The following is a 22,467-nucleotide window of genomic DNA, read 5'->3' as shown; positions in this document are numbered from 1 at the left end:
GAGTGGCAAATTCCTGCGAGATCCAGGCCTGGTTCATTTTCAGGAAAGTAAGCCGGTCAACGTTATCGGAGGATAGTCGCATGCGACGGTCTGTTAGTACACCACCTGCGGCACTAAAGACACGTTCCGATAAGACACTAGCCGCAGGGCAAGCCAGCACCTCCAATGCATACTGGCTTAGCTCTGGCCATGTATCCAGCTTAGAGACCCAAAACTTGAACGGGGAAGAGCCGTCTGGGAGTACAGTAAGAGGGCAAGCCATGTAGTCTGTCACCATCTGACGGAACCGTTGCCTCCTGCTGACTGGAGCCGCCGGTGATGGTGTAGACATTTGGGGCGGGCACACAAAAGTGTGCCAGAGTTGTGCCATACTGGGCTTGCCTTGGGCAGAGGCACTGCTTCTGCTCCCTCTTTGGGCAGAGCCTCCCCCACTGCCTCGACGCACTGAGCTGCTTTGTAAAGCACTAGCAGCACTCCTCTCAGTTGGACAGGAGAAGATGATGGAATTCACCAGTGTGTCGTGGTACTCCCGCAATTTACGCTCCCGGGTCAACGCAGGGATGAGGTTTTGGACGTTGTCCCGGTAGCGAGGATCGAGGAGGGTGAACACCCAATAATCAGGCATGTTGAGAATGTGGTCGATGCGGCGGTCGTTTCTCAGGCACTGCAGCATGAAATCCACCATGTGCTGCAGAGTGCCAACCGGCCCAGAAACGCTGTCCCCTGCTTGAGACATGATCTCTGCCCGCTCGTCATCACCCCACCCTCGCTGTACACACTGACCACTGGACAATTGTGTCGCTCCCTCCTCTGGACGGAGCTCTTCCTCCTCCATTGACTCCTCCTCATCCTCCTCACAAATTGGCCCCTGCGTACCCCTTTGTGAGGAACCACGTGGCGCTGACTCTCCAGAAGCTGATGGAAAAGGTGACTCCTCATCCTCCACCTCTTCCACCACATCATCCCTTAACCCTTGCAAAGTTTGCTGAAGCAGGCAGATAAGGGGGACAGTCATGCTGACTAGTGCATCATCTGCACTTGCCATCCGCGTGGAATAATCAAAAGGACGCAAAACCTGGCAGACGTCCTTCATAGTGGCCCACTCTGTGGTTGTGAAGTCTGATCGGCGCTGACTGCGACTTCTTTGCGCCTGATGCAGCTGGTACTCCATAACTGCTTGCTGCTGCTCACACAACCGCTCCAACATATGTAACGTGGAATTCCACCGGGTAGGTAGGTCACATATGATGCGGTGTTCCGGAAGGCGAAATCGGCGCTGCAGAGCAGCAATGCGGGATCTGGCCAAGCTGGAACGCCGCAAGTGAGCACACTCTAGGCGGACCTTGTGCAGCAGGGCATCAAGATCCGGATAGTCCCTCAGAAAACTCTGCACAACCAAATTGAGCACATGTGCCAGACATGGGATGTGAGTGAGGTTGCCAAGGGCCAAAGCTGCCACCAGATTTCGGCCATTGTCACACACTACCATGCCTGGCTGGAGATTCGCTGGCAGTAACCACACATCGCTCTCCTGCTTTATGGCATTCCAGAGCTCCTGCGCTGTGTGGCTTCGATGCCCCAATGAAACTAGTTTCAAGACGGCCTGCTGACGTTTGGCCACGGCTGTACTCATGTCGGTCATAGGTAAACGTTCACGGGTCCATGTGGGGGTGGACTGTGACGGATCCTGCAGAGAGGAATCAGAGGAACTGGTGTAAGAGGAGGAGTCGATGCGTACAGACTGGATTCCTGCAATCCTTGGAGTGGGCAGGACACGTCCTGCGCCACTCGCACGATCTGTACCTGGCTCAACAACATTAACCCAATGGGCAGTGAGGGAAACATATCGCCCCTGTCCATGCTGACTGGTCCACGCATCGGTGGTGAGGTGGACCTTGCTACTGACGGCGTTCAGTAGCGCATGTTTTATGTTTGCCTCAACATGCCTGTGCAGGGCAGGGACAGCCTGCCTGCTGAAGTAAAAGCGGCTGGGCACCTTGTACTGTGGGACTGCCAATGCCATCAAGTCACGGAAGCTGTCAGTCTCCACCAGCCTGAACGAGAGCATTTCCAGGGACAACAGTTTGGCAATGCCTGCATTCAGAGCCTGTGCTCGGGGGTGGTTGGCCGAGAATGCCCGCCTTTTCTCCCATGCCTGTACTACCGATGGCTGTAGAGTAGACTGGGAGTGTGAGGATGACTGGGAAGGTGGTGCTGTGGGTGGAATTACACAAGGTCTCTGGGAGGAAGCCAAACCAGCTGTGCGTGAGCTGGAGGAAGAGGCAACACGAGCTGAAGAGGTGGTAGCTGCCGCTGTTGGTTGGCCTACATCTTCAGTGTGTTTCTGTAACTCCACCGCGTGCCTGGTCCGCACATGTTTCCACATATTTGTGGTATTGAGGTTGCTGACATTTTTCCCTCTTTTTACTTTATGATGACACAGCTTGCATTTGACAAAACAAATGTCATCTGCAACTGTGTCAAAAAAGGACCAGGCACTGCAAGTCTTGGGAGCGCCCTTTTTGGCTTTGGAAAGAGACAGGCTCCTAACGGGTGCCAAAGTGGAGGCTACAGGCTCCGCAGTCTTCCCCCTCCCTCTCCCTCTTTGGCCCGTAAGAGGAAGCTCTTCCTCTGAGCTGCTCCCACCACCTTCCTGTTCCTCACGCCACGATGGGTCAAGGACCTCATCATCTCCACTACCCTCTGCCACCAACTGCTCCTCCTGGGTAGTCTCAGCAGCACAGTACGCACGAGAAAGCGGCACCTGAGTTTCATCATCAGATGCGTACTGCGCTGTGGTCACCGGAGGCACTGGCCCACCTGCCTCTTCAGAGTCAGAGAGAAAAAGGTGTTGGGCATCACTGCACACTGCCTCTTCTTCCATTTCTCCAATGCTGCTTGGCTGGCCCCCTGTTTCCAAGCCAAGAGATTCAGAGAACAGAAGTAGAGACGGCTCCTGTCCTGGGCTCTCTGACTGCCTGGCCAATTTGGCAGGTGGTGAAGAGACAGATGGCTGCTCTCCAGTGCTCTGTGCCTGAGAGGATGTGGCACTAACTGAAGTCGATGCCGAGGCGTTAGCTGCCATCCACCCGACAACGGCTTCAATTTGGTCTTCACGCAGCAGCGGTGCACGGCGCTCTCCGACAAAGCTGCGCATGAAGGACTGTTCCCTGCTGAAACTGAGTGACGACGAGTCACCGGCGCCCGCAGCAGGCACAGAATCACCACGTCCTCTCCCTGCTCCTCTCCCTGCTCCGCGCCCACGCCCACGTGCCTTACTCCCTGCCCTCTTCATCTTGGTTGACAGATAAAGATAAGCAGAAAAGTACTAAGGCCTTAGTGTGCTTATTCCTGTAATGCTCCTCCTAACAGGTGTAAGAAACACTAATGTTGTAAATTGTGGACTAAACTTTATTATTTTTCAAATGTGGCCTACACAAGTGTAAGTTGTGTTTGGTGAACTTAACCTTTTTTTTGGTGCAGATCGGGCTACAGAGCTAGTTTAAATCACACGGAGACCGTGCAGACAGCCGTAAACGGCGCTGCAAGGCCAAGAAACCCTCCTCTAGGTTATCCTATATAGTGTTTTTCCACTATTTAGCTGGATACAAGTGGAAAGACACTAATAGGAATTTTTTTTTTCAAATTTTAAACTGGCTGCACTATTTGAAAAAAAGGAAATTGTTTTTCAAGGTATGAGGCAGTAACGCACCCTGAGCTGAATCCAACCGGCTATGGCTGCACACAGACTACAGGGCGAGCTGGGCTCACACGGAGACCGTGCAGACAGCCGTAAACGGCGCTGCAAGGCCAAAAAACCCTCCTCTAGGTTATCCTATATAGTGTTTTTCCACTATTTAGCTGGATACGAGTGGAAAGACACTAATAGGAATTTTTTTTTTCAAATTTTAAACAGGCTGCACTATTTGAAAAAAAGGAAAATTTTTCTCAAGGTATGAGCCAGTAACGAACCCTGAGCTGAATCCAACCGGCTATGGCTGCACACAGACTACAGGGCGAGCTGGGCTCACACGGAGACCGTGCAGACAGCCGTAAACGGCGCTGCAAGGCCAAAAAACCCTCCTCTAGGTTATCCTATATAGTGTTTTTCCACTATTTAGCTGGATACGAGTGGAAAGACACTAATAGGAATTTTTTTTTTCAAATTTTAAACAGGCTGCACTATTTGAAAAAAAGGAAAATTTTTCTCAAGGTATGAGCCAGTAACGAACCCTGAGCTGAATCCAACCGGCTATGGCTGCACACAGACTACAGGGCGAGCTGGGCTCACACGGAGACCGTGCAGACAGCCGTAAACGGCGCTGCAAGGCCAAAAAACCCTCCTCTAGGTTATCCTATATAGTGTTTTTCCACTATTTAGCTGGATACGAGTGGAAAGACACTAATAGGAATTTTTTTTTTCAAATTTTAAACAGGCTGCACTATTTGAAAAAAAGGAAAATTTTTCTCAAGGTATGAGCCAGTAACGAACCCTGAGCTGAATCCAACCGGCTATGGCTGCACACAGACTACAGGGCGAGCTGGGCTCACACGGAGACCGTGCAGACAGCCGTAAACGGCGCTGCAAGGCCCAAAAACCCCCCTCTAGGTTATCCTATGTAGTGTTTTTCCACAATAGAGCTGGAGACTGGTGGAAAAACACTAATAGGAAATTTGAGAAAAAATGTGCAGCAGGCTGCACTAAGAGCAAAAAAGAACAACTGTGTGAGGCAGTGTGAACCCCCCCTGAGCTGAATACAACCGGGTATATGGCTGCACACAGACTACAGAGTGAGCTGCACACACACACACACAGAGACCTTGCAGAACGCTGTTAAAACAGCGCTGCAAGGCAAGAGCAAGGTGAACAGTGAAGAACACACAGCGTTTTGCTAAATTAGCCTTTGGAAAGGAAAATAAAGCAATTAGCTAGCTCAACTGGCCCTCAGTTAGAACACAGCGTCCTGTCCCTAACTGAAATCACAGCAGAGTGAGCGCAAAATGGCGGCAGCGCTTTTTTATAGTGCAGAGTGACATCATTTCAGCAGCCAATCCAAGCCTTGCCAGTACTTACATGCCCACCATGCTAAACAGGATGTGCCCACACTTTCATTCATTCCTCATTGGCTGCTGCGTTCAATTTGAATTCTGGGAACTTCCGATTCCGGTATCCGATACGCGGGAAGTATCGGAATTCAGTATCGGAATTCCGATACCGCAAATATCGGCCGATACCCGATACTTGCGGTATCGGAATGCTCAACACTAGTCAGTATTTTACCTCAGTATTTGTAGCCAAAACCAGGAGTGGGTGATAAATGCAGAAGTGGAGCATCTGTTTCTATTATACTTTTCCTCTATTTGTTCCACTCCTGGTTTTTGCTTACAAATACTGAGGTAAAATACTGACCAAATACTGATAGTGTGACAGCAGCCATACTCTGCAGTCACCAACAAAATGGCTGCTCACTGGGTTCCTGAATATCATCCTCTCTAATCCCTTAGCAAACACCCAGAAGGGGAGGAGAGGAGAAATCACACACGTCAGCAGACTCCGCCCATAATTACTGCAGTGCAGTAATGTGAGCTAGTTGTACACTAGGTTTTTCTGAAATTTCAGCAGCTGCTCCCCCTAGTGTTTAAAAGTGGAAATTCCAAAACTTTTCAAATTATTTTTCATATTTTACTAAATTATAAACAAATGATAATATTTTTTAAGAAAATGTAATCATTAATTCTTTACATTTTTACAATTTCTGAAAAAAAAATTTTTTGATGGCACCTTCCCTTTAAACCCAAAAGTAAAAGTCTAAGGGCATCAGATCCGGGATCGTGGTGGCCATGGTTTGACAGAACCCCTGCCTATCCACCGCCGGGGGAATGTTCTATCCAGAAACTCTCAAACAATGGTGGCGTAGTGTGGAGGAGCGCCGTTCTGTTGAAAGATGACATCTTCTGGAAATTGTGGCACTGCATACAATTCCAACATGTTAAGATATGTCTTTGCCGTCACAGACCGCTCCGCGAAAAAAAATGGGCCCATCACCTTATCATGCATCAGGCCACACCACTTTAGGGGTGTAACGTTCGTACTCAGCGTAGACATGAGGATGTTCAGCAGCCCATATTCGGACGTTATGGCGATGAACATGTCCACAGATATGGAAGGTCACCTCATCGCTAAACACAATCTTCTGCAAAAATCTTGCATCATTGTTGATCTCATGAAACATATCTGTAGCAAACGCGCATCGTGTGGGTCTATTTGCCGGTTTGATAGCGTGCAACAGCCGCAATTCGTGCCCCGTAAAACAGAGACGTTTCTTTAACACCTTATGAACTGTAGTCTTGCTTAGGTGTAATTGTTGAGCGCACGCACGCACAGATTTTCTAGGGCTCCTTAGGAAGCTATCCCGTATAGCCTCTACAGACTCGTCACTGACTGATGGCCTACCAGAACGGGGTTCCTCTGCCAAACTGACGGTTTCCTTCAACTGCTTATCCCAACGAGTAATGTTATTCCTTTGTGGTGGCGCTTCGTTATAAACGCGCCCATATTCACGTAGCACTTTGGTCACGGATTCGAATTTAGAGAGCCACAGAACACACTGAACTTTCCTCTGTACCGTCCACATCTCGACTGGCATGGAAAAACTCACAGCTCACATAAGCTTGTGGTAGCATGATGTCACAGACCTGGCAGTGTATTAATCAGAGCTCAGTTTATCAGGGGTTAATCTGACAGGGGGCTCAGCAACAGCTTAAATGAGTTTGTGTTGTTTGATTGGTTCTTGTTATCTCTCCTCATGAACAGGTCTGATATGATTGGGCCAGAGAAAGGGCGCCAAAATGTAAATTACAAATAGATCCTGTGACTGGTCAAAAGTGCACCATGACTTTACGGACACACTGTATATAACCCCGCCCCATAGCAGTGATTGACAGCTTTCTGTGTACACTGTGCATAGGCAGAAGGCATAGGCAGAAAGCTGCCAATCAGTGATGTATGCGTGGCTATACAGTGTTCTTGAATATGGAAAACTATATGACAGTAAGTTTATTAGTCCTACAGTGTTAATCACCTGTTGTGATTTTATTGAAACTACAGGCTGGCAAGTAGCGCATTACTGGAATCAGGGTCTCTTTCTCTACGTTATGCTGCTCTTAGACTAAATAGCAAAAACCTAGTGACAGCTTCCGAATATGTCTTTCATTCAGTAAGTAGAGGTTCCAGACTAATCTACAGGCAATAAAGCTTGTGCCCTCTTCATGAATTCTTCTCCCATTTATAAAACATTTTAGTTCCACTTCTTCATTGTCATAAATGATTTCTATACACAAGTAGTTAAAAGTAGGAGGGCTTGGTTGACCATTTGCTGTGTATGGGTGTCTCTTGACTATCCCACAAACAGATTGTGTCAGGGAACAAAAGGATCAGGAAGTTGGAAATTAATTACCCGATCCTTTTGTTCTGTGGGCCGTGAGGCACCAGCTTATTCATCTCTGTACACAGAAAACACAATAAAACACGGCCTGTACATGGGGAATATGGAAGAGATAGTTTTCGGCTAATCAATCATTCGTTATCCAATGTATATGGCTAGCTTTAGGAGGCACCAGGTATATTGACGATATATATAGACCACTTAGAGTCACTAAAGGGTCACTTTAAAATACATGTGAATCACCATAAAATGTATACAGTAATATTTCCTCTACCATTTTTAGTGATCCATGTGTTTAGTCATGGATAACTTTATGACTAAGAATGTGTTCAAAAAGATGTTGGAAGGAAAAGGTTTGGCATGTTGGATTTCAGCATGCCCAATCCACAGAGGTGGCGGCAACAGATTACTCCAGTCCCCACACTGAAAAGACATGCATGTTCTGCAATATGATGGCCACTTATGGTGGCTGCCATCAAAGGCCCCAATTCATCAAGACCGGCGTCGTTCATGCCAGTCTTGATCAGGGGGTGTAGTGGGGTCAATGGCAACTGGAGTAAGATTTGAGACGTAAAGGGCGCCACATGCCATTCCCGTCACTGCTCCGTCTAACTCCGCCGATTTTGGCGGCGATGTCTGATACTGCTGTGAAAACGAGAAGAGTCACAAAATGTTTGAGCCATGCTGCAGGGTGCAAATATTTTCTGGCTTTTTAAAGTGTTATACACCAGATTTCTGGCATACAAACTTGAAAAAATTGGGGCCAAAAATCTCTGGGTATTAAAATAAACTCTTTTTATACAAAACTCTTACCCGTGTTCCAGTGCCGTGAATAATGTCCTCAGGTGTGTCATATATCTCACTTTCCATCTGAACCGTCTGCTTCTTCTCATGAGAAACCTTCACTCGCAGAATACGGAAATGTGATCCACCAAGATCCAGTGCGATGAAGTCTCCCTTTTCTGTTTGACAAGACAATAATTGCAGATATCTTTAGCAGATCAGGGCTCCACTTTCTGTGATAGGAGGACGGTTTGCTATAATTACAGAGATTTTACTGCCCTTGTAACACAGAGTAAACACTATAACAGATGTCCCATTGTCAGGCTTGAGTGAATCCAGAGCTGCTACTACTTGAACTAAACACTGGATAATTCCAAATGTACATAAAATGGTTAATGCGCAGCTAATGTGGCGAAAGTTATCCGACATTGAGTATAATAGAATTAAGCAAAGCAAACAGTCTGCTCATCCTGGGAGAAAGCAACTCTGGCACTGAGCAGAAAACATCCCTAAGGGTACCGTCACACTGAAACGACGCTGCAGCGATACGACAACGATGCCGATCGCTGCAGCGTCGTTGTGTCGTTGCTGTTTGGTCGCTGGAGAGCTGTCACACAGACCGCTCTCCAGCGACCAACGATCCCGAAGTCCCCGGGTAACCAGGGCAAACATCGGGTTACTAAGCGCAGGGCCGCGCTTAGTAACCCAATGTTTACCCTGGTTACCAGCGTAAACGTTAAAAAAAAAAAACACTACATACTTACATTCCATGTCTGTCCTCCGGCGCTGTGCTTTCCTCTGCACTGTCAGCGCCGGTCAGCCGTAAAGCAGAGCGGTGACGTCACCGCTGTGCTTTCCGGCTGGCCGGCGCTCACAGCCAGTGCAGAGAAGCACAGCGCCGGAGGACAGACACGGAAGGTAAGTATGTAGTGTTTGTTTTTTTACGTTTACGCTGGTAACCAGGGTAAACATCGGGTTACTAAGCGCGGCCCTGCGCTTAGTAACCCGATGTTTACCCTGGTTACCAGTGAAGACATCGCTGAATCGGCGTCACACACGCCGATTCAGCGATGTCAGCGGGAGATCCAGCGACGAAATAAAGTTTCAAACGATCTGCTACGACTTACGATTCTCAGCGGGGTCCCTGATCGCAGTAGCGTGTCAGACACAACGATATCGCTGGAACGTCACGGATCGTGCCGTCCTAGCGATCAAAGTACCACTGTGTGACGGTACCCTTAGAAGGCACATAAATAATTATGCAGATTTTTTTCCACTATGGAGCATTTTCTTTTTCTAAAAAGTAACAACGAAGAAGGCGCTACCAGTATATTGATGGAGTGCTAACCAAAGTTCATGTACGACAAATGCAATTAAAAAAATAGGAAAGACGTACAACAAATTGGTTGCTCTTCCTAAAGTTAAACAATGCAAATATTTATTATATAACACAAAAGCCTAGAGAAGACAAGAACATTCAAAATTGTGTATATTGCGCCAGAACCTGTTTTCTAAGCTAAAAACTGGCACTGGGATATAAGCCATATGATCGACATGATAACCAATAGAACCATGTGGATATCCAAGATACTGTTAATATAAATGGACAATTCCTGGATCAATACCATCCCAAGCTGCAAGGGGTTTTAATTGCAGCAGGATCCTACCTACCCATAAATTTAGGCTTCAGGCTATGTGCACACGTCAGGATTCTTTGCAGAATTTTCCTGAACAAAACCTGACTTTTTCTGCAAGAAATCCGCTCACATTTTTATCGCGTTTTTTTTTTCTGCACATTTTTCAAGTTTTTTTTTTTTCGCGTTTATTATGCGGATTTTTCCGGAGCTTTCCACTACTATATTATATAGTGGCAAATCCGGAGATTTTTCGCAAAATGAATGAACATGCTGTGTTTTTTTCCGCGATGCATTTTTTTTTTTGTGGAAAAAAAACGCAACATGTGCACAAAAATTGCGGATTGCATTCTAATAAATGTAAGCTGTTTTTTAGCGCTTTTTTTATGCGGAAAACCGCCGAAAAAAGGTAAAGAAAACGCGAAAAATCCTGAACGTGTAAACATAGCCTTATAGAGGTGTTTGCACTAGACAGGTTTCCAGCAAAACCGAAGACCACCTTGTCGTTGGCTGCAGGGCATGCATGAATTGGCCAAATTATGTGCTAAGTATCTTCATTTTTTGTTATTACTTAGAGCAGTAATGCTATTTATATCTCATACATTTCATATTTACATGCTTTACCACTACACAGTGCAACTTTACTTGTTTATAAACAAAAGTCAGATAAGCAGTTCTTTTTTAATGGGCCAAAAGAAAAAGCGCCTCTCTCCCAATATAAATTCACCAGAGCATACAGTGAATAAAGTGGAATACTCCAAGCAGGTGTATATACAAAGAAAAAACGGAGTACAGAGACACCACCAATAAAATAGAAAATCATATTTTTATTTAAATATCATAAATAACAATTCCATAAAACATCATGTCAAATGACAGCAACAGGAAGACAAAAAGGAAGGAGCCATGCTGATACAGCAGAAAGACTTTGCTTGTTATGTATAGAAATGGCTCCTCCTGGTTTGCACCCGTTCACACTAGTTTGCGGATTTGGAAGTGCCAATCAGTCTTTTGTTATATGTGCAATAAAGTGCCACGTGCGGAGTCACCCACAGTAAATTGGCTCATAGAAAAAGCATCAAACGGGAAAGAGGAACCCACGCATGTCGCCACAAGAGGTGGTTTCTTTTCTTCAGGAAGTTTTTGTGTTTGTTACATAAATATTTACATTAGCTGCACTTCCTAAATTTAAACAATCTTTTGTACCCGTCTTTCCTCTTTGCTTGAATTGTATTTTCTTTTAGGGTCATGACACTTCCTATCTGTACAAAACACCAAGGGGCATAAAATTGAATGCGTGTCCATCTCATCTGCCCACTGCAGATAACTCACTCAATCCCAATTATACAGAAATTTGTACCAAAATTACATAGTAACATAGTAACATAGTTAGTAAGGCCGAAAAAAGACATTTGTCCATCCAGTTCAGCCTATATTCCATCATAATAAATCCCCAGATCTACGTCCTTCTACAGTCTATTCAACTTCAGGAGCAAGGGAGTTCTGCACCCCACAAGCAGGGAGGGAAAAGTGTTGTATTCTGAATGATTGACAGCTTTACCCTGATTGATCATCATTTTAAATAATACAGAGGACAGGTCAAAAGTTTGGACACGCCTGTTAATTCAATAATTTTCTCAGTTTTTATTGGAGTTTGCATTTTGTTTATTCAGACTGAAGACAGCAACACCATAAAGGAGCAAATATGAAAACAAGGATAAAGAAACAGATGTGAAACAAAGCAGAATATGTGTTAAACTATAGATTATTCAATGTATCCTGTAATGACAACTTTACGCCCCTTTAACATTCTCTCAAGCAGCTTCATCAGTGGTGTGAAATGGCTTCCATTGTATAGGTGCGCATCGTGAAGAGTTGATTTGTGGAATGACCTGCCTAGAGAAAGGGTTTGCCACTGTCAAACCAGAAAATGACAAGAACCACTCAACCATTTAAAAAGAAATCGCAGTCCATCATTACTGTAAGACATGAACGTTAGTCAATCCAGGAAATTGCTAGAACCTTGAAGGCATCCTCAATTTGAGTCATTAAAGCCATCAATTGCTATTGCAGCGCCCCAGAGTCCTGGTTCGTTGCAGTAATGTTATTCTTCCACCAGGGGGAGTGATATTACGTCTGATGGCACTAAGGAGTTCACCCCGCCAGGAATCACAAACCATAAACTACACTTCACACTCCAGTCCACCAGGGGGAGCCTTGCTCCTATCTATTAGGGCACTCCTCACATTAGGGTAAAACTGGTGGGTTGGATAGAAAGTTAGTCAGAAGCTGACTGGGCTTGGCCCAGGCAACACCTGTCGGGCAGACAGAGGGCCCCAGACAGGGGTGGGATCCTGTCAGAGGCCTAGACAGAAAGATACGGAGCTGCGCCTGCCCCACGTGTGGCAGCATCCTAAGAAAGGATACGAAGAGAATTGTATTGTAGAAAGTGAGACACGAAGTCATAGCACAAGGAGAAAACCAGAAGGAGTTCTGCCCTGAGAGAGGCTGCCTCCTTCTGAGGCGCGTAGCCGGTGGCCGGAAGACCGAGGGAGTAATAGACTGTACGCTTTACTTCAGAGACCAGCAGGACAGTCAATTCCAAGTTGGCTGCCCGACCTTAATACCTAAGAAGACACGGTGGCAAATTGTGGGGGTCGGGGCGTCTCCAGGGTCCCTATAAACAAGCCTCAGGCCATCAGTCATACGGGTTGTCCTATCCACACCATCTGGGGGACAGAGAGGAAGAAATAACATCTAGAACATCTACAACAGTTGTGAGGACCTTACCGAGTTGCTCAGCAGGGAGGTACTACAACACCCAGGTGCTAGTAGGAAGGCTACCGAATTCCACTTGGATTAGGGGACTCTGGATGTGCCTTCAGACCGGCCGGACTCTGCCTACCCTGTGGTCTGGTGCCCTGGACTGTGGATGCTGAAGCCTTCAGTAAAGATAAAGAGACTGCAACCTTGTGTCCTCGTTATTCCCTGCGCCTTACAACATCCACCATCTACACTCTGGGAAGCCCTAGGGACACACTTCACCTGTGGGAAGGTATACCATCTAGCTGCCATAACATCACCCCAGCGGACCCCTAAGCAGTGTCGGTCACCCTGATCGAATACCACAGGTGGCGTCACAAACATCCTATAAACTGTTGTCCTTTTATTGGACGCCCCTCAAAGGGCCACGGACCGGGTCAAGCCACCGTGACATCCCCACCGAGAACAGAAGGGCCCGGATCCGAGTACCCCATTGCCCTGACGTGGGGGTGATCCACTATGATGATTCTGGCTCTCATGAGGAAGTCAAAGAATTACCTCTGCTGCAGAGTATAAGTTCTTTAGACTTACCAGCTTCGGAATCAAAATTTGACAGGACCTCCTATAACAGCCCTCATAAATGATGCACAGACATCAAGTAGCAGACACATCTTACCATAAACTGCCCAGAGGTGACTGCAAAAAGCAAGCCTTTATGGTCAAACTTCTGCAAAAAAATGTCATCACTCGAGACCACAAGCAAGAAGAGACTTGTGTGGGCCAAAAAACACAAGGACTGGACATTAGGTCAGTGGAAACCTCTACTGTGGTTTGATGTCTCAAAATATGAGATATTGGGTACTAACCACCATGTCTTTGTGAGAAGCAGAAAAGGTGAGCAGATGTTTCCTACATGTGTGGTGCCTACTGTAAAGTGTGGAAGAAGAGGTAGTATGGTGTGGGTTTACTTTGCAGGTGACACTGGCGATTTATATCACATTCAAGGCACATTGCTAGCAGAGTATTCTGCAACAACATGCCATCCCAACTGGTTTGCACTTAGTAGAAAAAAAAATTGTGTTGCAAAAGGACGATGACCCCCAAGACACCTCCAGGCTATGTAAGAGCTATGTGATCAAGAAGGATAGGGTTCTGCATCAGATGACATGGTCTCCACAATCAATCCCACAACCTCAACACAGTTCAGATAGTTTGGGAGGAGTTGGACCACAGAGTGAAAAGAAAACAGCCATCAAGCGCTCAGCAGTGTCAGCACCTCTTGGAACGCATTCAAGACTGTTGGAAAGCCAGTCCAGGTGAAGACCTGACAAAGCTTCTTCAGAGACTGTCAGAGTAAAAGATGGGAACCTTGAGGAACCTAAGGTTTAACATATTCTGGTTTGTGTCACAAGCGATTCTTTACTCCTTATTTCCATGCGTGCTCCATTGTGGTTTTGCTGCCTTCAGTCTGAATTTATATAATGTGCACATTCCAGTAAGAAAACAAAGAAAACCAGTGCATGAACAGGTTTTTCCAAACTTCTAGTGGATTTCCTGACTTTTTTGTATTTATTATGGATTTAAGCTAAGGATACATGGAGACAGCAATTCTCAGACAAGTCGTATGACCAAAAACACTTATGGAGCTTATCTGTGACTTGCTGTAGAGGGACTATTTTAGATCTGTGATTTCGCTGTAAGTGAGTCACATGTGACTTAAAACCAGTGGTAGAAAATAAAAAACACATTTGGAAACATATGCCATTGTTGGATTCGGTGTGCGTTGCAGGTCACAGTGCAGCACCATAGGAAATTATTAGATACACAGTGACACTGTAACATGTAGACCTAGCCATAACCCCTTAGTGACGGAGCCAAATTTTTTAAATCTGACCAGTGTCACTTTATGTGGTAATAACTGTGGAATACTTCAACAAATCCCAGTGATTTTGAGACTGTTTTTTCATGACACATTATACTTTATATAATGGTAAATTTAGGTCGATATGTTTTGTGTTTTTTATAAAAAAATATCAGAAACTTGAGAAAAATGTTACAAAATTAGCAATTTTCAAACTGTGAATGATTATCCCATGGGCGGACATACCGCCTGTTCAACCTGTGCAACCGCGCAGGGGCCCAGAGCGGGAGGGGGCCCCCGACGGGCATACAAAGCATACATTATGCTGCTGTCACTGCTGCGGTCTGCAGTGAGGTGACGGGTAGCAGACGCTGGACCAGGAAGAGAGGAGGGAGGGGGAGGGCCTCTCAGTCACAGTGAGTCACTGAAGCTTGCTCAGAGCTGCATCCCTCCACCCGCAGAGAGCCGCACATCACATGTATGGCTGCCGCTGCTCTGTGTGCACAGGACCTGTGATGAGGTCACAGGAGGGGAGGAGTCAGGAGTCACATGATCAGGGGCCTCCGTGAATTGCAGGACTCTGCTGTGCTGTCATGGTGCTAGACGGTAAGCTTATGTGTGGGGTCAGGAGTTGTTTACAGTGTGGATGTAGCAGAGCCGTGTGTGTGTGTACGAGGTGTACAGAGCGGAGCAGTGTGTGTATGAGGTGTACAGAGCGGAGCCGTGTGTGTGTATAAAGTGTACGGATCTGAGCCGTGTGTGTGTATGAGGTGTACGGAGCGGAGATGTGGGTGTATGAGGTGTACGGAGCAGAGCCGTGTGTGTGTATGAGGTGTACGGAGCGGAACCATGTGTGTATGTGGTGTACGGAGCGGAGCCGTGTGTGTATGAGATGAACAGAGCGGAGCTGTGTATGCAAGGTGTACGGAGCAGAGCCACGTGTATAGGAGTAACTAAGTGTGGCCATTATACTGTACGCAGTATCATGTGTGGCCATTATACAGTATGTAGTATCATGTGGGGCCATCAAACAATATGTAGCATCATGTGTGGCCATTATACAGTATGGAGCATCATGTGTGGCCATTATACAGTATGGAGCACTATGTGTGGCCATTATATAGTATGTAGCATCATGTGTGGCCATTATACAGTATGGAGCACTATGTGGCCATCATACAGTATCTAACATCATGTGTGGCCATTATACAGTATGTAGCATCATGTGTGGCCATTATACATAGTAACATAGTAACATAGTAAGGCCGAAAAAAGACATTTGTCCATCCAGTTCAGCCTATATTCCATCATAATAAATCCCCAGATCTACGTCCTTCTACAGAACCTAATTGTATGATGCAATATTGTTCTGCTCCAGGAAGACATCCAGGCCTCTCTTGAACCCCTCGACTGAGTTCGCCATCACCACCTCCTCAGGCAAGCAATTCCAGATTCTCACTGCCCAGTGTGGAGCACTATGTGGCCATCATACAGTATGTACTGTAGCATCATGTGTGGCCATTATACAGTATGGAGCACTATGTGTGGTCATTATACAGTATGCAGCTTCATGTGTGGCAATTATACAGTATGTAGCATCATGTGTGGCCATTCTACAGTATGGAGCACTATGTGGCCATCATACAGTATGGAACATCATGTAGGGCCATTATACAGTATGTATCATCGTGTGGCCATTATACAGTATGGAGCACTGTGTGGCCATTATACAGTATGGAGCATCATGTGTGGCCATTATACAGTATGGAGCATCATTTTTGGCCATTATACAGTATGGAGCACTGTGTGGCCATATTTTTTTGTTTAGAATTATTGTTTATGAAACAGTGTGATCAGCAATGTTAAATGGCTGTGGTTGGGATGTGAATATGAGTGTGACTAGTTGTGAAATGGGTGTGGTCAGAAGCGTGGCTTAAAATTTGCCATGGCGCATTGCGCGTGCTGCAAACTTTATCCCTCTTTCCCCTCTTCAAAAGTTGGGAGGTATGGTTTAACTGTGCCCCTACTTGTATATGTTTGAGGAAAAGGTGTGTATAAATGGGTGTGGCTTAAAAATGGGTGTGGCTTAAAAATGGGTGTGGTTTTTCTACACACAAACACAGAACCTGTTGTTAAAAATTTGAATCCCACCCCTGCCTATATGGTTACATAACTTTGTTGCGTTATGGAGGGGGGGCCCTGGAAGATTTCTTGCACAGGGGCCCTCTGCAGTCTGTGTCCGCCCATGGTATCCCATTAATCCAGATAGTCATACCACAGCAAAACATTAATAAATGACATTTCCCACATGTCGGCTTTACATCAGCACCATTTGTGAAATGTCATTTTATTTTGTTAGCATTTTAGAAGGTTTTAAAATGTAGCAGTAGTTTTTCATTTTTTCAAGGAAATTTACAAAATTTATTTTTTAAGGGACCTATCCATGTTTGAAGTGATTTTAGGGGTCTCATATGTTGGGAAACCCTCAAAAGTGATACCATTTTAAAAACAGCACCCCCTGACATATTGAAAACGGCTGTCAGGTAGTTTATTAACCCTTCAGGCGCTTTTCAGGAATTAATGCAGAGTGGCATGATGGGAATGAAAATGTGTATTTTTACCACCTAAATGCCTCTAACTTCTGAACAGGTTACAACAGCCGCCAAACTATGAGGCCGCTATTTGGTCGTGAATTGCCACGGCAAATATCAGGAACACAAAATCATGATCTGAGGGCACCTATTGGGGTAAAGAGGAAGACCCCAGACTATGTTAACCATTTATATGATGTAGTCACTATTGACAGCAGCATCTAAGGGGTTAAACAGATTTGAACGGTGCAAACACCGATCGTGGCTGATACAGCAAGTTGTCAGCTATATTGTCATCTGTATGGGGAGGCTATTCTCTTATATCTCAGGTCAGTTAAAAGGCGTATTGACGGTCATTAATCAGTTGTGCCTGTGTGTCAGGTTTACATCTCAATCTATAGTCAGTCTGCTTTGCATTGGAGAGCATAACTGCTATTTAAATTATGGGGTAGAAGAATATCAGAACGTGTGCAAAAGTTCTGTAATGTGTATGGCCAGATATAGGGGAAACTCAGCCATGCTTTGAGTTGTACATGCTATAATGAAACAAGTTAGATGTTAAAATTAGTGATGAGCGAATATACTCGTTACTCGAGATTTCTCGAGCACGCTCTGGTGTCCTCCGAGTATTTTTTAGTGCTCGGAGATTTAGTTTTTCTTGCCGCAGCTGAATGATTTACATCTGTTAGCCAGCATAAGTACATGTGGGGATTCCCTAGCAACCAGGCAAAGCCCCACATGTACTTATGCTGGCTAACATGTAAATCATTCAGCTGCAGCAAGAAAAACAAAATTTCCGAGCACTAACAAATACTCGGAGGACCCCCGAGCATGCTCGACAAATCTCGAGTAACGAGTATATTCGCTCATCACTAATGCCTATTAAGTAATTTAGTCAGAACATCTTGATGGGAGCTGCAGCTATTGATATCGCACCAGACACATGCTGCAATTGTCACGATCAGAGTGTCATGGATGCAGTAACTGACACCTCAGTCATCCAGTCTGGTGCAGTGGTGTGTTGAGCTGTCGGTGTTTTGATGGACAGCTCAGCCGTCCAATCTGGGAGGTGCTGAGCTTCTTTCAGGTGTTCCCTGTTCCAGGTAATTAGTAGGTGAACTGTCAGCCCCAGATCTTTTCCAGACTTAGCATCTGCTCAGTTATTTACCTTGTATTTCTGTGCTCTATTTGTTGCCCTATTGCTGCCTGACCTTGGACTTTGTTCCATCCATCCGTTTGCCTAGCCCCTGTGCTCTGATCTGCCATCTTATTGGAATACTGACCTCGGACCATGACCTGACTTTGGCTTTGTCTTTCCCCTTTAGATTACTACATGCTCTCTTGGTATCTGACCCTGTAACGTTTGACTACCCTGCCTCACGGCTTATCCATGAGTAGTGACTAGCTTCACAGCAATTATCCTTTTCCGCCAATCGTAAGACAGGAACAGGAAGCACATTACATTTTATAACAAGTTCTTCTTTCTCATTATCTCCTTTTTTCTTAACACTGAAATGTAACAAGACATCCACTAAAGCCAATGAATGGCTAAATTGCTTAGTCCCATGTGTCAGCTGAAATATAGCTACTGTAAATAAGAGCGATCCTAAGAAGCGCTGTTAGGCTACGTTCATATTTGCGTTGTTGGGTGTTGCGTCGGCGACGCAATGCACAACGCATGCAAAACACATTGTTTTGTGACGCATGCGTCCATTTTTGGCTTGATTTTGGACGCAAAAAAATGCAACATACAGCGTCCTCTGCACCCTGACGCTTGCGCCAAAAATGACGCATGCGTCACAAAACGCAAGACAACGCATGTCCATGCGCCCCCATGTTAAATATAGGGGCGCATGATGCATGCGTCGCCGCGGTTGCGCCCGACACAACGCAAATGTGAACGTAGCCTTAATCTGATTTTTGTTTTTTGCTTAATAACTAAGGATGTTGGTTGTGGTTTTATCTTCTGGGACTGGGGCTACTCCCTTGTTCAAGACTCTTATCTAGACACCACAGAACTCCCAACTGTTTGGACAGTCAAAGAGTAACACTCATGGTTCATCAGTTTGCAAGTCTATTTGCCTGGTGAAGATGAGGGATTTTAAAATGACCTATTGCTTACACTGAGATTTTATGATGAGTATTTTTTTTATATAAATTTCTTTTTGTTGTTTTCATATTACTGTCCATGTTACATTTGCCATTTGTCACAGTGGCCACTGGACCTAATGTTTAACCCATACTTCCTGTTCTTTATATGGCGATTAGCATCAACAGACTGAGTCAGATACTATTTATTTGTATAGAAGCGTTAGTTAGTCAAGTGAAGGGAGGGGGAAGGAGGCCAGTTGAAAGAATACCTATTGTTAATGGTGCGTAAGTATAGCGGTGTCACCTTTTTATTGTAATCAGGGCGGATATACCATTGGTACAACCGGTGCAACCACACAGGGACCCAAGATCTAACGAAGCCCACTACTACCTCCAAAGCAGGTGGGATTTTGCATGATGATGAGCTATCGGACTGCAAAGGGTCCATATATAGTTGTTGCATAGGGGCCCACTCCTGTCTGTGTAAGCTCCTGATTGTATTCCTACTGTGATGATAATGAGACTGGTGTAAAGTCATCCATTGAGGACAGGTATGAGTCTAGTATACGGCCTAGTTGACATGTAAAATACAGATTCCGTACATTGCAAGAGATGATTGGGGCTGGAACAAACCTCCCATTGACGCTCAGAAGCTTCAGGTTACAACTTGTCTTATCTCCAAGGCTGATAAGTAAAGGTACCGTCACATTTAGCGACGCTGCAGCGATCTAGACAACGATGCCGATCGCTGCAGCGTCGCTGTTTGGTCGCTGGAGAGCTGTCACACAGACCGCTCTCCAGCGACCAACGATCCCGAAGTCCCCGGGTAAACAGGGTAAACCCAATGTTTACCCTGGTTACCAGTGTAAATGTAAAAAAAACAAACACTACATACTTACATTCCGGTGTCTGGTCACGTCCCTCGCCTTCAGCTTCCCGCACTGACTGAGCGCCGGCCGTAAAGTACAGCAGTGACATCACCGCTGTGCTGTGCTTTACGGCCGGCCGGCGCTCACAGTCAGTACGAGAAGCTGAAGGTGAGGGACGTGACCAGACACCGGAATGTAAGTATGTAGTGTTTGTTTTTTTTACATTTACACTGGTAACCAGGGTAAACATCGGGTTACTAAGCGTGGCCCTGCGCTTAGTAACCCGATGTTTACCCTGGTTACCAGTGAAGACATCGCTGAATCGGCGTCACACACGCCGATTCAGCGATGTCAGCGGGTGATCCAGCGACGAAATAAAGTCCTGGACTTTCCCCAGCGACCAACGATCTCCCAGCAGGGGCCTGATCGTTGGTCGCTGTCACGCATAACGATTTCATTAACGATATCGTTGCTACGTCACAAAAAGCAACGATATCATTAACGATATCATTATGTGTGACGGTACCTTAAGGGTAGCTATCTGGATGAATGGCATTTGCAAGTAAAATACCTGCACTACTCTACAAATACAGATATGACCAAAGTCAGAGATTAACGCTGACATGATGCTTATGAAAAGAGGCAACTGCCTGTGAATTTCTGAGTATTTCTCTGTATGACATTTGTAATGGCAGTGGTGCAGCCGGGACTGTACATTAGGGGGCATCTGAGTGGGATTTAACCTTTCCCCTTTGAAATAAATATATCCCAATTTATATTGTAATGTACCACTGGTGCTGACAGTTACGGTGTATGAGACAGACTAATGGAGTGTGCTTTTGACAGGTTTACGTCAGGATTCCTTTCTTCTCTATTTTGCTAGGAGAATTAATACCTTATCATATTGGCCAAAGAGCTCATGCAGACGAGCGTAGAAATCGGCATCCGATTTTTAAGGATAGCTCTATATTATAACCCTAGGAAAATGTGTGTAATCATGTACACAGTTTAATAGAGTTGTATGGAAACAGATTGCACACGGACAAAAGAAAATGAACACTCGGATGACACATAGATGAAAATTTTATGAAAATTAGAAAAACAATCATCCGATTTTTTTTAATGAAATTCTGACAATTTTTTTATATGCTCGTCTGCAGGCAACCGAATCAGAGGGACAACTATAGGGGTTTCATTATAAACAGTCACATCTGGCCCCTGGTCTACAACTTTGGAAGTACTATAGATCAGGGGTCCCCAACTCCAGTCCTCAAGGCCCACCAACATGTCATGTTTTCAGGATTTCCTTAGTCTTGCCCAGGTAATAATTGCATCACCTGTGCAATGCAAAGGAAATCCTGAAAACATGACCTGTTGGTGGGCCTTGAGGACTGGAGTTGGGGACCTCTGCTATAGATGACACATGGTAGGTAGACACCCTGTTACAGATTTTGCACTGGTGCCATGGATCTTAATATTAATCCTCTGGTCATGGTGTAATAGGAACCTAATCCAGGATGGCACATGAATGCGAGCTGTGGCGAGGATGGTAGTTGTGTCTGTCAACACAGTGTCCAGAGAATGGAGCAGATACCAAGAGACAGGCAGGTACACCAGAAGACGTGAAGGCGGTTGTAGGAGGGCAACAACCCAGCAACAGGACCGCTACCTCCTCCTTTGTGTAAGGAGGAACAGGAAGAGCAGTGCCAGTGCCCTGCAAAATAAACTGCAGAAGGCCACTACCGTCCATGTGTCTGCTTAAACTGTCAGAAACAGACTTCATAAGGGTGATATGAAGCTTGATGTCCACAAGTGGGTGTTGAGCTTACAGCCCAACACCGTGCAGGGCAATTGGCATTTGCCAGAGAACACCAAGATTGATAGATTCGACATTGGCGCCCTGTGCTCTTCGCGGATGACAGCAGGTTCACCCTGAGCACATATGATAGATGTGACAAAGTTTAGAGATGCCATGGAGAACGTTCTGCTGCCTGCGACATCCTTCATCCTTCAGTATTACCGGTTTGGCAGTGGGTCATTAATGGTGTGAAGAGGCATTTTTTTGGAGGGCCGCACAGCCCTCCATGTACTAGACAGTGGTACCCTGACTGCCATTAGGTACCGGGATCAGATCCTCAGACCCATTGTGAGACCATATGCAGGTGCAGTGGGCCTTGGGTTCCTTGTGATGCATGACAATACTAAGCCTCATGTATCTGAAGTGTATCAGCCATTCCTGCATGATGAAGGCATTGATGTTGTGGACTTCCCTGCCCGTTCCTCAGACCTGAATCCAATCGAGCACATCTAGGACTTCTTGTTCCATCCACCAACAGACTGCACCACACTGTCCAGGAGTTGACTGATGCTTTAATCCAGGTCTGAGAGTTGATCCCTCAAGAGAACATCCACCGCCTTATCAGGAGCATG

At 45.7% G+C, this 22,467-nt stretch overlaps 1 protein-coding gene across 1 annotated transcript in view; it reads right to left on the bottom strand.

The window, feature by feature from the left end:
- LOC138665696 (hexokinase-1) overlaps positions 1-22,467 on the bottom strand; it is a 118,837-nt gene that overhangs the window by 61,715 nt on the left and 34,655 nt on the right. Inside the window, exon 3 of the mRNA XM_069753412.1 lies at positions 8,259-8,407. Coding sequence (XP_069609513.1) covers positions 8,259-8,407 — 149 coding nt within the window. The remainder of the gene's footprint in view (positions 1-8,258; positions 8,408-22,467) is intronic.

The sequence above is a fragment of the Ranitomeya imitator genome, chromosome 2 (assembly GCF_032444005.1).
Source record: "Ranitomeya imitator isolate aRanImi1 chromosome 2, aRanImi1.pri, whole genome shotgun sequence".
Lineage (NCBI taxonomy): Eukaryota > Metazoa > Chordata > Amphibia > Anura > Dendrobatidae > Ranitomeya > Ranitomeya imitator.
This window is presented reverse-complemented; position numbering and strand designations above follow the sequence as displayed.